At 34.5% G+C, this 17184-nt stretch overlaps 1 protein-coding gene across 1 annotated transcript in view; it reads left to right on the top strand.

The window, feature by feature from the left end:
- The first annotated feature begins 16700 nt into the window (after window positions 1-16700).
- LOC104808325 (protein NRT1/ PTR FAMILY 2.9) overlaps window positions 16701-17184 on the top strand; it is a 2694-nt gene continuing 2210 nt past the window's right edge. Inside the window, 2 exon segments of the mRNA XM_010534002.1 lie at window positions 16701-16839; window positions 17006-17128. Of these exon segments, the coding sequence (XP_010532304.1) occupies window positions 16752-16839; window positions 17006-17128 (211 nt within the window). The 5' untranslated portion in view covers window positions 16701-16751.

Genomic DNA, 17184 nt, shown 5'->3' with positions numbered 1-17184 from the left:
AGAGGAATCAAACAGGTAAGCTAGTGTGGAAATGAGTTGGGGACTTACCGATCGGGTTTAGGTTTCGTTACGGATAAGATTGAAAAGATTATTAAGAAATTAATTGCCCAGATGTTTCTCACTGTAGATTTTTCTTTAGCTGTGAAGGAATTGATTTGTCTGGAATTGTGCAGCTGTCCTAATCTCACGTATACGAGGAAACCAAATCTTGTTCATGGCATGGCATGTCTCATATCCTAACGTTAATATTGTTTATGAATATAAAAACAAAATATGATATTTTTTTTAATACTAAATATTCTTTGATATTTGAGTTTTGAAAACAAAACCTGAACTTTACTCCGTTACTATTCACAACATTCGGATTTTCAGGTAATTTTGCAGGTAACGACTTACAAAACCAAATGACAATGGAATGTAATAATTTCTTCATGCCCATGCAAGTTGCAACTATATATTAATTGTCCCCGGAAACATTTCTACACGTGTCTTGCATGTTGGAAATCTCATGTTGCAATGACAATTAAGATATGATGGGAATGAAAACGCACGTAGCATCATATGAAAATAAATCGTTATCCTCGACTAAAAAAAAAAAGAGATATTCAAGTATTTTTCGTAAAGGATATTGAAAAATCGAAATTATATATGACTAGATTAGATTTTATTTGTACATGGGTATTTAAGTAACGGCTGACCGAGTAATAATACCTAGAGATGGTAATAATTCCAACTTCTGCTGTTATTTAAAGAACCTTCAAAAATTATAATCCAAAAAGAAATATCAACCTAATTTTCTATATAAGGGCTTCTTAATATATATATATATATTTTTTAAGAAACAAAAAGGTGCATGAGTAGGGCTTGATATTTCCGGTGTCATTTTTAAAAGCAAAACTAATCGACCAAATTATATGATGATTTCGCTTTGGTTCGGGTTTTCCAAAACAATGGATCGGCTGCAAAAATGGGATAATGGATTGGTTTGGTTAAGTGCGATATTAAGCGAATAAAATCGAATTACCAATCAATTATATTCCCCAATCGGGTCGGTTCGATATTTAGGTTGGCTTTGGGTTTAATAGTCATATACGCACCAATACATATTAAGTTTCATTCATTCGCTCTTGTTTGTCTTTTGCTCTGTATTAACCGAACAATAATCAAAACTTTTCATGGCATAATTGAACCGAATTGTTATATATCCGAACCCATTTTAATTGTGTAACCGTCTGGTTCTCTACACATTAATCTAACATTCGCTCGCTGCAGAGATCACTACCTTTGTATAAAACTTTGGTTTTTAATTCCACCAATAAAAAATTAGAAATTATCAAATAATATCTATACAATAATCGCTATATTTATCTCTTATGTGAATAATATAGTTGACTCAATTAAAAATACCATATAATACACGGAGATTTTTAATATGTATTGGTGCGTATATGACTATTAAAAATAATGTAACACGTTCTTATCATATCATCGCAGACTTCTATATATGACATTTGGAGAGAGCGTAACAAGTCGTTCTAATTAGAAAATAAATAAAAAAAATTAAATTTTTTTCTATATTATTGATTCAAAGTGTTGTTATAAAATTGTTTGATATTAATGTATTTATATAAATCAAACCAAATCAATCTAAACCGGTTATATTCTCTAATAATCTCTCGCAAGATGGAAGTCAGTGAATTTTCATATTGAACAAACCGATTACAAACCATTATGATGCATAACGAATATAAACCATGACAAATGCATATCGAAGATCAAACCAAATCTAATACAATAATCTTATAGAATCAAAGAATCATCAAAGAATAAATATCAATCATATCTGAAATATCGCTGATCAATATCAATTACTCGACCGGAAATGTAATTATCGAAAATACATCTTGGAAGACAGTTGAAATGGAAATCGATGAGGGCTGTCTCCTTTTTTTTTCTCCTTGGGTTTGGGGTAAAACAAGAACATATGATGGATATTTCTTTCTTTGTTTTTTACTTTATTATTGTATAGTGTTTTTTTAATCTATTTTTTATTGCTTCATTCTTTTTGAATTTTGAATCAATACGGAGTTAAGTTTTTTGAAAAAAATATTCCAAAGAGTTTTTGTTCGTTTTATTTTTCAGTTGATTTTGATCGGAAAAAATTGTCAATAGAGAGAAATGAAGAATATAGATTCTTCTCTTTATCACAAAAAAGAGTTAAAAACAAATAAAATTAAACATTGTTTGTTTCCCTTTTTTAGTTTGCAAAAATAAAAAGGAAACAATCTAAAAGGTTCCGTAAAAAAAATATAATTTGTGTAACCAAAATAAAAACGCCAGAATCTTAATTAAGTCAAATCACAATTGCACAAAAGCAATGTTGGTATTGAGTTAAAAAGAAAAAAAAATAAAAATAAAAATAATATAAAAAAATACGCTGAATTTTTCGACAAAAAAAACACTAAACTTTTGATTTTGTCAAATAAACATTAAATTTTTTAAATTTATCAAAAAAACACTTAACTATTCTACAATTGTCAAAATAAACAAATGAACTGACGTGACATAAAAAGATGCAAACACGTCAAACTATTGTCGTTTTTTTTTACAATTGTATATAGTTCATGTATTTTTTTTGAATCATTTAAAAAGTTTAGTATTTTTTTGATAATCACATAAAAGTTTATGTATTTTTTGGATCATTTAAAAAGTTTAGTATTTTTTAAACTCATTTAAAAAGTTTAATATTTATTTAATAAAAACGAAAGTTCGGTTTTTTTTTCTGACAAAATTGTAAAGTTCAGTGTTTTATTTGAGATTTTTTCTAAAAACTAAAATAACATGAAAAAAAAATTATTTTTCCAAGAGAATCATAGATAACAATTAAAAAGAATGAAAACAAAGAATTTTAATTTCCCACGTAATCAAATTAGTAAAATTAAAATTTTGAAAACCCCTTATTAGAGATATATACAAAATTAATACATGTCTATAATATATATTTCGAGAAAATATCATAGATTTATATATATTTATAATACTCTATACACGTGCATGCTCCATTAATCAAGATATACAACTCTTATAACAAAAAACAGACGTAGATTTTCTTTTCTCGACGAAACGAATTCTTCGGTTTTGAACCAAAACATGGTTATGACGATGATATCACATTGTTCGACATAAGTTGTCAAAAAATTCAGGCTTCTCAACAAATAGACTACGAAAGAATGTACGGATCTTTCTTCATCAAACTCCATTATCGAAAAACTAACTCATTCTACAGATATATTCTCCAAAACAAGAAATCCACATAATATTATGTCTTTTATCTTGAGCAAAACATTTAGGTCTAAAGTTTCACTCGATTTTATGCCTCAGTTAAAGATAAAAATGGTAGTTTGCGAATCAAGAAACCAAATCTTGTTTTTAGTTAATGAAAACTTTGATCAGGGACCGAAGGCACAACAATATATTATCAGTAAACTGATTACAAGACAATATTTTTCTAAATTCGTATAGGAAAATATCATTTTCCCAATTGTAAAATATGGTTCCAATATATTACCAATTCCTATATGCACAACATAAATCATTCCCGTTTTTTAGAGAATTAATCTAATGGGTCCGAAATGAATATCAGATTGGTAAATCAATTGACTGTTAGACCATATCTCCACATATCTGTATATCGATCAAATTTGTTATGTTTCAATCTATTTCCAGATTGATTATCTTGTTCCTATGTTTCCTCAACTGTAGTTCTGTCTCGGCATGTATATATTCACAACATTACTCATCTGCAATATAAGGGAAAATATTTTTTTATTCCCCACCTTATATGGTATCAGAGTTAAAATCATCTAACGACGTTCTCTTTCCTTTTCTACCATTACTCCTTCTCCTTTACCAATGGCCACCCCTGAGCACTCATCCTTTGCAATTGTCGACCTCCCTAGTGACTCTATCACTACCTATGATGTCAGTAACCCTACCAATCCTCTGATTAACATCAACATATCAAATGTCATAAAGCTTACTGCTCTGAATTATCTCACCATGTCCAAAACCAACAGTCAGAGGATTGAATCCTTGGAGGAGATGGTCTCGTCCACTAAAGAATTAATTGACCGGCTGAAGACGAGCATGACGGAGGTAGAGAAGCACCTGTTGCGAATCGACACTGTGGAGATGTTGCTGGCAGACTTGTGCGCCATGATACAACGGCGAGAGGAAAAGGAATCATAACACGAAGGTCAGAACGACCCTCCTATATCGGGTTTTGTATATCAGGTTTTGTCCACCCTGAGCCGCTGGAGAATCTGTCACCGCAGATAATATTGGATAAGGAGGAACCGATGCTGGACATGAAACCTGATATTCTACTCATGGTGGGTGACATTTAGGTGTGCCAGGTCGAGATGTCGGTTTTTGTCGAGTGATGCAAGTGTTGTTCTTGTCAAGGGCTGCAAGTTGTTCTTTGTTAGATGTATGATTCAAGAGTGGTTTGATGCGGTTTTATTGAAGTTGTAAAGTGGAAGTTTTAAGGTTGTAGTTATGGCAAGTTACGGAAGAAGTTACTAAAGGTGGTTACTGTCGGTTTTTATGTTTGTCTATAAAATGGTGTGTCAATGGTTGTTTAGAGTTATTGCAGAGTGAAGAAAACTTCTATGATCCTACTCGTAGAGAAGTTTGTGTAGGTCCTATGTAAGTGTGTTTAATAAAAGAGTAAAGTTTATGAGTGAATTGTGACAGTTCGATTTCTAAAGAACTAACAGTAGTATCAGAGCGTTTAAGATCTTTTTGGGATCTGTGGGAGAAGTCGAAGAAACGTTGTTGATGAAGAACAATCGGAGTTCGATCCGGTAAGATCTTTTTGTGAAGGTTGTATTTTTAATTTAATCGAAATATGTTGTTTTGTGGGAGAAAAAACGAAGATGAACCGGAAGAGAGTCGCGACAATGAAAGCGAAAATTATGGGACGTCGAAGATTGATGTTTGTAAGTTGTTTGTGGGTCGCGGATCCGAGAAAGGGCAAATGTGCACTCGGAAAAAACATTTGAGATCTCGAGATGGGGCAATTTTGCACTCGGGAGAAAAGAGATTGTTACGAAGGAAGAAATATGCGCCGAAGTCTGATCGATGACGGAGGCTTATGACGTTTTTGAAGAACTCTTGAATCAAGGAGGAGTGTTAGATGTATGATTCAAGAGTGGTTTGATGCGGTTTTATTGAAGTTGTAAAGTTGAAGTTTTAAAGTTGTAGTTATGGCAAGTTACGGAAGAAGTTACTAAAGGTGGTTACTGTCGGTTTTTATGTTTGTCTATAAAATGGTGTGTCAATGGTTGTTTAGAGTTATTGCAGAGTGAAGAAAACTTATGTGATCCTACTCGTAGAGATTAGTTTGTGTAGGTCCTATGTAAGTGTATTTAATAAAAGAGTAAAGTTTATGAGTGAATTATGTGAGTTCGATTTCTAAAGAATCATTGCATGCGCCAACCCTAATGATCGTTTGCTTCGTCAAAATCACGAGGTTCTATATTATGTGCAAGAGAAGATAACAAAGAAATTGTAGGGGGTGATATGGGATCAACAAATAAGTAGTGTTGAATGGGATATTGAGTAAAAAAATCGGTAAACACTGATGGAGATGAGTTGGTGTTGTTGGCTTGTTGAATCTGATTTTTTCAGATCTTGCAAGTTGACTGACGGAGACGGTTGCTATGTCGAAGTACGTTGGTGAGAGAGTACTCCTTGGGAAGAAAGAAACTCACGGAATTTGAAGGGTCTTGATCTTGCAACCAAAATGGTTAAAAACATAGGCAAAAAAAAAGTTTTACATGCATCAAACACACCACTTTTATTGACACCACTTTTATTGGGCAAGAGATACAACCATGTATATTTAGATTTTTCATCAATAAACGATATGAAAGATTTGTTATTATCACAGAGAAAAAAGAGGAAAATTTCAAACATCCGAATGAATCAAATCAAAACAATGTTCATAAACCGTATTAGAGATGGAAAAAACACTATGACGATTGTGACACCCGAAACCCGCATCTCGCAGTACGAGTTGCGTCACATGAACAACTAAAATAAAAATTCAATTTCCAAAAATCTGCGGGAATTCAAAACTTTTCTTTTTAGAGTTAGCGGAAGAAAACACTCGTATATACATATATGATACATTATTCGCAGTTATAATTATACATAACCGAGTGGTAATATAACATTATTACAAACCTTAAAAGTCTACTACCGATATAAAACAAACCGTTCCCCAGAATATAAATGTATCAAAATACATAATTATACATGATCGGTAGTGGTAAGCTACCCAGGTCTCCGATGTCCGCTCCTCGACTACTGCTGCTCATGACCTGAAACGTTGTGTAACAACGTCCTAAACTAATTGCTTAGAGAGTGAACTCGGGTGTAACCCGGAGTTCTATTCTCATGGAACCATATATATATATATATATATTCTAGTAAACAGGAATCGAAAACATGGAATCAATGATAAGCATATCAGCAATCACAATCAAATCCGTACGACAAGTCGCAGGACATAGTCCGTCAAATCGTCTCTACGCACACCATGCGTAGGTAATGTGCTCCCCATGTGCATAGCACAACCATCTCTCTCCTCGGAATCTGTCTACTCCGCAACCAGTCGGATCCGGCATAAATATATTTTTCTCCGCCCGAACACATCACCCCACCCTAGCATCGATGTCACCTCTCAATACTAGGCGTGTCACCCTACTTCGGCATTGATGTCACCTCTCAATACCGGAGCTCACCAGAGTCGGCTACAACCGACGCCATCGACTATAACGGGAGAGCCAATCACTTCATCTCCCCCTCGCCGACCATCCGTTGCGGAATTACTTGTCAGGTTCGGACCCGAACCTGGCAGAGTAAGTCCGTACCACCTCATCGGGAGATCCCAATCTTCCCGAATCTCAGGTATGTGTAATGCCTCATCCTCGGGATACTCATATCCTGGGATCCACTCCGTTGCTAATGGAAACGTTGGCGCGGTTCCAGGAACCGTATGTTCCTCGTCACACAATAGTACCGACTATAATCGACTATCTACGCAAGTCATCGGAGTGCCCCTGACCTTCCTATCGTTCAGACATTGGCGCGATTACGTTATCGCATCATTCACAATCATATCTCATATGGGTGACATCCGACCCGGATCGGATGGCCCATGAATGGGATGCAATCTCGCAAACATCGTGCAATCATTCACAAACGTCCGTTTCTACAATCACGCGCTAAGCGTTAATCCGAACCCTTTCGAATTAACGCTAGTGCCATGCCAGCTACCCCAGTCACACACATTTATATAGTTTAGTTACTATACATGCATTTTCCCTTGCGTAGTCTTTTACATTTATTTATATATTTTCTTTGAGTCTTTCCATTCATATTACCGAATTGTACCTCCGGTATGACCTATCTAGTTTCGGTCCGTCCGGATAACCAGTTCAGTTCATTCCGTGATTTTTAATCTTACCTATTATTCATTTTGGGTCCAGACTACGTGGGGTCCGGTCTGACACGTATTTTCGGTATATTTTACATTTTTCACTTTTTCACTATATTGAGTCGGGTAATACTAGGTTCGTATAGTCTAGCTTTTCATTTTATCACATGATGAATTTTTAAAGTTCCGTTACTCTTTTTTTTCAGACCGATTGGTCTAGTCCCTAGATCGATCGGTCCAGTCGGTTCGGAACGGACGTTCCATCTTGTCCAGACCGGACAGTCCGGACTGTCTAACTCCACGATTTCTCCTGCAGACCTAGAACGGACGGTTTGACTTCAGACCGGACGTTCTAGCCCTCGGAGTTCATCAAAAACACTCAAACAAGCTCGATTTGCTATGGGTAATACACTAAAACTCATAAAATTGCATGTAGAACAAGAATCAAGCAACAATTTCGCACGAATCACCCAAAAACACAAAATCCCATGTCAACACACTTTCGAATTAAACTCGAATTCATTCACCTCAGGTTAATCCCGTATTCTGGGTGACGCCTAAGAAGCTCGGTGATACTTCCCTTGCTCTGTAGAAACCAGATTCAAGGTAAATGATTCGGATTCGAGAGAGAATTCCGAGTTTGAAGGTGAAGAACATGTGAGGGGAGAGAGGAGTTACTTAAGGCTGGAATTAGGCGGATTGTCGACAGAAATCCGGACCCAGGGTGGGCCAAATCGTGCTTAGGGTCAAAAAGTCGGGTTTTCTGGTCGGATTAGTGCATTCGAATCGCTTTCAGGTCGAATCCGGATGAAAATCCCGACTTTCGTCGTTGCCGACAGTCTGGTCCGTCCGTTCTGGGACTGTCGGTCCGTCCGTTCCAGTGTGGTCATAGTCCATCCGATCCGGGATACCTGGACCGGACGGTCTGGAGTTTTTTTATAGATTATGAGTTGTTATAATCTACCCCCTTAAAGTGAATTCGTCATCGAATTCAAACGAACTTAAGTTTGAAAGTTACGTACCAAATAGATGGGGGTAATGATCGGGCATCTCCTTCTCCGGTTCCCATGTCATGTCGGAGACTCCCTGACTCCGCCATAAGACTTTGACCAAGGGGATCTCCTTATTCCGCAACTGCTTCGTCTTATAGTCCACGATTTGTAGCGGCTCATCACGAAAGTAAACATTATGTGTAACCTCAATCTCCTGCGGCCGTAAAATATGGGATGGATCTGCCACGTATTTCCGTAACATGGACACGTGGAATACATCATGTATGTTGCCGAGTTCTGCCGGTAACTCCACTCGATACACCACTGCTCCCACTTTTCCAATTACTGGATACTGCCCAATATAACGAGGCTTGAGCTTCCCCGTTTTACCGAACCTTGTGTGTCCTCTAATCGCCTGTACCCGAAGAAATACTTGATCGTCCACCTCTAGTTGGAAATCCCGTCTCCTTTTGTCTGCATAAGACTTCTGACGGTCTTGAGCGACTTTCAGGTTAACTTTGATATTTCTGATAACCTTAGTCGTTTCCTCAACAATTTCAGGTCCAAAGTTTCGTCGTCCTCCGATTTCCGTCCAACATAGTGGTGTCTTACAAGGTCGCTCATACAGTGCCTCTAAGATGGCATACCGATGCTGGCATGAAAACTGTTGTTGTACGCAAATTCGCACAACATCAGGTGTCGGTCCCACGGAATTCCCCAATCTGGTATGCACGCTCTCAACATATCTTCGAGCGTTTGGATGGTTCGTTTCGACTGTCCATCTGTCTGCGGGTGATATGCCATACTCATCTTCAGCTTCGTACTCAATGCATCCTGTATAGCATTCCACAGTCTCGAAGTAAAGCGAAGATCTCTGTCAGAGATAATCTCACTCGGCACTCCGTGTAATCGGACGATCTCATCCACATAGATCTATGCCAATCTCTCAACTGTGTACTCTTGTCGGATCGGTATAAAATGTGTCGATTTGGTTAATCGGACGTTCCGTCTTGTCCAGACCGGACGGTCCGGACTGTCCAGAACGGACGGTCTGGACTTCGTCTTCAACCTCTGGACTCCGCGATTTCTTCTGCAGACCTAGAACGGACGGTCTGACCTCAGACGGTCCGGGTTTTTTTTTTTAATTATGGGTTGTTACAACGATGTTTTCCTAGAACACAAGATTCAAAAAGATGGTGATCTAAGTTCGAATTGGGGACAAGTAACTTGAGCACTTTATTATGAGGATGGCCTAGGCGAGCATGCCAAAGTGATGTAAAAGCATTGTTCGGAGCTAGAGCACAAATCGTCAACTACAGAAACATGACCGCACATTTTATTGATGTTACATAATCTATAATAAGTGATGCTGAGGGAACTTTAGATGAAGGAAAGGATACATTACCGGCCTCCTTGTCCTTCATGGCAAGGAGAAGTTATTGAAACCTTAAACCTCAGCAGGAGTGAACATCATCGTAGTAGTTTCAGCTTGTAAAGCTTGACCGCGATTGGGCGATGGTTCCTTAAAGTGAGTCGGCTTCATATGAGGATGAAGCAACCAACATTTGTCATGTGTGTGATCGAGTTTCTTGCAATGCTCGCAGGTAACCCGTCGGCGATCACGAGCAAGTGAATTACTCGGCGGACCAGGTATACCTTACGATAATGGGTAAGCTCACTTGAACCTGGAAAAAGATTATGGCCTCCTTCTTCGCATTTAAACATCATACATACCTCATCATATTTAGTAAGACGCTCTTGACGGAGGATATGATATATGAGATTGGTGCAAGAACCATCGAGAGTGAGAAGAATCGAAAACACCTTGTCTCTTTCAATCATTGTTTAAACACTTTGATATCTATCGTTGAAGGGCAAATCTCTTCCAATTCAGTCCATAGAGCACTAAGCTCTCCATGGATGATGTTGAAAGATTTGTCATTCTGTTATAAAGCAAACATACATTTTTTTAGTTCGAAAATACGACAAAAGTTTGTCACATTACCATATACACTTTGGAGTGCATCCCATAGTTCCTTGGCAATCTCCGGTACGATAAACAACTTGAGAACTTTGGAATCCAATGAACTTTGCAGTATAGCAAGGGCAAGACTATCCTCTTGCATCCATTTATTCTTCTCGGCACGATTTTGTCCGGCATCAGGGACTAGTGCACCGGACACTTGATTCTCGACCTTTGTTTGGCCGACAACATTGGCAACAACGGGAGCAGTCTCATCGGCTTGGAATTGGGTGATATGATCCCAAAGACCATGACTCTTGAGCACCGTTTTGGTCGCCTTAGACCAACATAAATAATTGTCTTCTATGAGAATCACATGGATGATTTTTGCAAAGAAAGTTTCCATTGAGTAGAAAGAGACAACCGAAATCGGGAACAAAAAAGACCAAGGGAAACGATGAGTAAGAAGAAAAACCGATATCAACAGTTGTGAGGCTCTGATACCATGAAAGCAAATTGATATTGGACTGATGAAGGCTGAAGAAAAAAAGATTTAAGGGGATGTAATGAAAGAGAAGAAGCTAACTTTGGAAAAAATAATGCTATAGTACTTTCGATAATGAATATACAACAAGTATATATATGCTACATATATAACAGGAAATAAACGACACAAGAAAGAAACAAAATAATCAAGGAAAATTATAAGGAAAATTTTACATTTAAACCATGCTAAATTATTGTCATATGAAATTAATTACCCGACGGCAGATCTCGAGTGATTTGTTCTCCTTGGATTGTTTTATCTTCATTTGCTATTTCTTGTTCTTCAGGTAAGATGTCTTCTTGTTCATGTTCCTCGGAGTGTCAATCATGTGCTTCGGTCAAAGGCTTGACTCCAGCAAAGACTGCTTCTACGACTCGAATCCATGACATCCAGTCCAAGTCATAATGAAGACACGAGCCAAGACACGGTTTGGGATCCGACAATTGAATCCCAAGGGTGCTCGACAAATCTTAGGCAACGCCAGAAAGATAGAAATAATTAGGGGTTCAAACGATTCGATTCATTACAACTCATTAGATACGTTTTACAAACGAATCATAAAAACATTGGTTTAATTCGATTCGGCAATTTTTCGATATAAACGAATCGGATCACGAACCAAAAACAAATATAATATTTTTATTTTTATTATAAAAATACCAAATAAAATGATATTTTCACCATGAAAGGCTTGTTGAGTACGAGAGGGCCCACACGAATAATTTACTGTTCATTCTATCCTCTTGCAATATATGTAAAAAGCTAATTGTGATTGGTATGAGGTCTTATAGCATGAAATTCCAAAACCAAATGGAGATATGACGTGAGCTGTCTTTTCGTGGCCTAATTTGTCCCTCGGAACTCCCAGCCGCAGCGTATGCATAACAAAGGCGAATCGAATTCAATTGGTCCGTAACATTTCTTTAGGTCTTTTCAAAATTATTCGAAATACAAACTCTAATTGTATTTAAATATAATATAAAACTTTCACGTCCAAATCAAAATTTGTTTCAGAATTTCTGCTAAATTTGACTTTAATTGAACAAAATAATTCTACGATTCATCTTTTTATCCCGCAAAATATGAATTTGTTAACAAGCAATTTTCAAAAGAATCCGGATAAAAACTAATCGAAAAAAACAGAATTATTTACCGTTTATGTGAATAAGTAATTCGATTCTTTTGTAAAGAAAAGATGGATTCTTTTTTTTTAAAAATAAAACCAAAAATAAAATGGCTAAACCGTCAAACATGGAATTGAATTCCGGAATCCGTATGGGGAAAAATTAGAAAATTTTTCTTTGGAATCAACTATCATTCTTTCATCACTCGTTATGTCTTTGTATTGTTCTCACAATATTTTACTATTAATGGAAAGGTAATTGCTTTATTCCTTCGACTTTTGCTGCTCTAATTTTGTTACATTATATATAACTCCACTTGCACAAGGATACGCCAATTATATATCACAACCAAATTATACGAGAGTGGTACATATAAAAAAAAAACCCCATGAACGAATAACGCTACATTTGAAGCCTGAAAACGATAAATAAAAAAACCGTGGCTCATATTTCATCATTTATCAAATTTGCAAAATTCATGTTTACTATATCCTATATAGATGGTTTATTTATGGGTTTGCCATATATTGTATTCTAAAACATTGAATTTATAATTAGAACAAATCTCAAAATAAAATTATTGTAAATATGGATGAGGTGCAAAATAATAATATATAAGATACAATTTGTCTGCAGTACACTCGGTGAGTTTTTTTCCTTTGCTTAACAGGAATGATTTGTGTATCGGTAGAATTATAAATCTTGAAAAATAATATAAATATTAATAATTTCAAATTTAGAAATCGAATAACAAAACTGATAGAATTATTTATATCAGAAATTCTCTAACAGTTATATCATGGTTTAATGTCATAATCAATATGTGGTATAATTATTATTTAATGTGAATAATTATGGTTAATAATTACATATGATCTAATATACAAATATAGAAAAATATATAGGATCAAATAATTATGTAGATATCATGAAAGATTATTTTCTAATTTTTTATAATCGAATTAGAAAATAACACAAATCCATTACTATAAATAGATGGTAGTGGTCTATAAACTAAACATATCGAAATTTATAAGCATTCGTTTGCTAGCAAACAAACCATTTCTTACGTAATAATCTAGAAATCCCCTACCTATTCCAATACTCTGCCATTTGTCAACATTATCATGGATTCATGTATGTTCTAAATTACAGATTAATTTTTTGTGTGATATGTATGATGATTGATCTAGTGATTATATTCCGCATTTATATATAATAGTATTTTTTTATAAATACTAACAAGTGATATTAGAATCACATCATTACATATTACATAGAGAAATATGCACGAATCTAAATTCTTGCATGCTGAATATATATATATGAATGAACAGAATGTTGCATGTTGAGCATATGAAATATATATTTGGGACTAAATTAAAATGAAGAAAATATGTATGATCAACATGAATATGGAAATTTCGAATGTTTGAAGTGTAAATTGATTTGCATGCAACATTCATAAGACATTCAAAAATATATGGCTAGATATAATTTTCTATCAAAACATAGAATGAAGCATGCAAAATACTCAGTTTGGCAATTAGACCAATTAGGCCACATAATTATAATATTTATATTTTTCTCCATCTTGGTTATAAGGCCAATTAGTTTTATTTTGTACAAAAATTCCAATGATATTATGATAGTTGCCATGCCACTTGGTAGTGGTGTCACTCAAATGCAAAGTTATATTTGGCAATTAGTTTTCCAAATGGTGTTGTTGTCCACAAGAATTCAAATGTTATGTTTGGCAACAAATCATAGTCAAATTTGAAATTCAAATATCCTCAATATACTTTTCATGTTTATTATCTTCTGCATAGATGGTTTGTTTCGTGGATTTTTTCATAGTCAATATTTATTCTAAAATACTGGATTTATAACTCTCAGATTTGTGTATGTCTTTTATCTAATTATTCTATTTTCTTTTTTGTTGTAGCCAAAAAATAAAAATATATCATGTTTATAAAATTTCTTATTATATTATTATATACATCATCATAAAGACGATATTCAGTGTATATTATGTTAAAAATAATAATATAAAAATACGGAAAAAGAGGTATAAATACTATTCATTTTATGCTATGAAATCAAATAACAAAACCGATAAGATAATTATATGAAGTTTTGTTTTTATAATTTAGAAGTTTATCGCGGGTCTTTGGACTGACTATATCTTCTAACAAAATTGGAGAAACCCGCGTGAATATCCACCCGATCTTGGATATTATTACATGAAGTTGGTTAAGCATTAAAAGATATTGATCCAATCGCCAATCTTCTGAGTCATACATTCCTTCTCGAGTTGCCAATACACTTGCTAAAGATGCAGGATTGTGGAATATGATTCTATGTTTTTGGTATTTATTTTAATGGAAACCAAATGTAAATAAGGTTTAGTTCTATATAATTTACACAAATGAATTGTATCATATAGATTAAAAGCTTATTTCTATCTATATATTTTTGTAGTGGAATAATTTTAAAAGTTTGAGATGATTCAATTCATGGCCGGACCTACATCTAAATGAATAGGATTACATACCTCCATTTATTTTATTAAAAAATTTAGTTTTTTATAAAATTTTAAATAAAATTGTTAAATGGTCTATAATAAAATTAAGTTTATTTCTTATTATAAAATTTTCTGGGTCTGTTACTAATGTTTAGATAAAAATAAACCGGATTTATTTTATAATTTTTAATGATTCTGATTTTATTTGGATAAAACAAAAGAAAAAAGCTTTATTTTATTATGTTATATTTATATTTTAAATCTTTATATATATATATATATATATATATTTAGTTTTAGTAATAAAATAAAAACGTAAATCATGTACACCACATAATTATGATATTGATATTGGTCTCCGAATTAATTATAAGGCGAATTAGTTTTATTATATAATAAACATTTCAATGCTATAATGATAGCTCCCACTCGGTAGTGGTGTCACTCAAAAGTTATATTTGGCAGCGAATCGAAGTCAACAGACAATCATCGCCTGCCAAAAGACTCCATGGGTTGTTTTTCTTTCCTCCATCACAATGTTTACATCGCATTCCTAAATAAACTGTAAATATATAATTTGAAAGGTTTAGTCCATAAAAATTTATGAACTTATAAAATGGTAGAAAATAAAATTTTAAACTTTTTGTGTAATAAATTTATTTTCAAACTTATAAAATGAGTCATTATAATTTCTAAATTTATAAAATATATCATTATAATTTTAAAATTACTATCGTCAATATTTTTTTATACCAATTAATAAATTTGGAAATTATAATAATATATTTTACATATTTAGGAATTATAGTATCATATTTTACAAGTTTGTTTAATAATTTGTTTTTTACCATTTTATAAGTTTAGAAATTTTACCCAAAATCGCTATAATAATTGGTAGAAAAATGATTTTCTCTTGCATATAAAAAACGCCAAAAAAACACAATTATTTTAGGGTCTTATGATACGGAATGAAGGAGTTTAGTAGGGGTGTCAATCGGGCCGGTCCGACCCGACCTGGTTCGAACCCGTACTCGGCTCGGAAGTTTCGGATTCGGGCTCGGGTCGGTCCAATTTTTTTCAGACCTATATAATTAAGTTCGAAACCCGGCTCTATGTATTCCGGGTTCGGGTCGGGTCGGGCCGACCCATGGACTTTCCTTTGTAAATGTTATTTTTTTTCTTTTTTTAAAAATTTTCGGGCTTTCGGACCGGTCCAACTCGAATCCGAAGCCCGATTTGAATCCGGCCTAAAAGCCCAATTTTTTTCGGACTAAGAAATTTCGACCCGATGCCCGCTATTTTTCGGGCTGGACCGGACGGGGCTTCAGACCTCGGACCAAAATTGACACCCCTAGAGTTTAGTGCCCAAAATTAAATCTAATTAAAATTAATAAAAAAAAAAAAGCAAAGCTGAGCGTTCGTTGACCATCACTTTAAGCGAATCGGTGCTGTATTTAGTGAAACTGCTTTTGGTTGCCAATGATACTCTTTCACACAGATTTATTAATGCTATATATACACACTAATAATATAATAACAAAACTCACTAATTTAGCTTTATTGCACATAAAATTAACATTAACAACCCGAAAATTTTGTGGTGGCTCAATGGTTAGAGAATTGATAAAAGTTATCCTTGATATCTTGGTTTCGAAATCTTTACAACTAATTTAAACAAGTCAACAATTTAGATCGAGTTTCAAAAATTTGAAACTCGGATATTTAAAATCTTACATATTTGTGTAACGTCCCTTAACAAGTTTATATTAATCTGTAATGAAACGTGCTAAACGCTCATAGTAATACTAAATGTAAAGTAAGACGGGGGATAGATTCCTTGGTTATAAATTATAATTAAATAAAATTGATAATTATGAAGAATCAATCGTTAGTGACACTATAAAATAAAACAATAAATTGTCCGCCACAAATGATGGGACACTTTTGGAGGATAATGTCCAACCCACCGTTTCATGTTGTAGTGCAACCATCCACTATATATGCATACACACACACATACACAAACTGCAATTAATGGAACAAATATAGATTAACATTAATTATTAAAAAAAAAAAGAGAAGGAAAAAGACAGAGCAATGGAGGTTGAGAAAACGGAGAAGATGAAGGCAGAGGACGAGGACAAGGTTGAATATAGAGGATGGAAAGTCATGCCCTTCATCATTGGTAAACCCGAGTTTGGTTTTTGATGCTTTGCTGTAATATTTCTATGATCAATGACGATTATAATATTCCATTTTCATTATTGGTAAAACCCATATTAGTTGATGTTTTATTATATTATTTGACGTATTATTATTATATATATATATATATATATTATTTTTTGTAGGAAATGAAACATTTGAGAAGCTGGGAATAGTTGGGAGTTCGTCGAATCTCGTGATATACTTAACGACGGTGTTCAACATGAAGAGCATAACGGCGGGGGCAGTCGTCAACATCTACGGCGGCACCAGCAACTTCGGCACCATCCTCGCCGCTTTCCTATGTGGTTAAGCATTAAAAGAT

This window comes from Tarenaya hassleriana, unplaced genomic scaffold (genome assembly GCF_000463585.1).
Source record: "Tarenaya hassleriana unplaced genomic scaffold, ASM46358v1 Cleome14, whole genome shotgun sequence".
In the NCBI taxonomy this organism is placed as follows: domain Eukaryota; kingdom Viridiplantae; phylum Streptophyta; class Magnoliopsida; order Brassicales; family Cleomaceae; genus Tarenaya; species Tarenaya hassleriana.
This window is presented reverse-complemented; position numbering and strand designations above follow the sequence as displayed.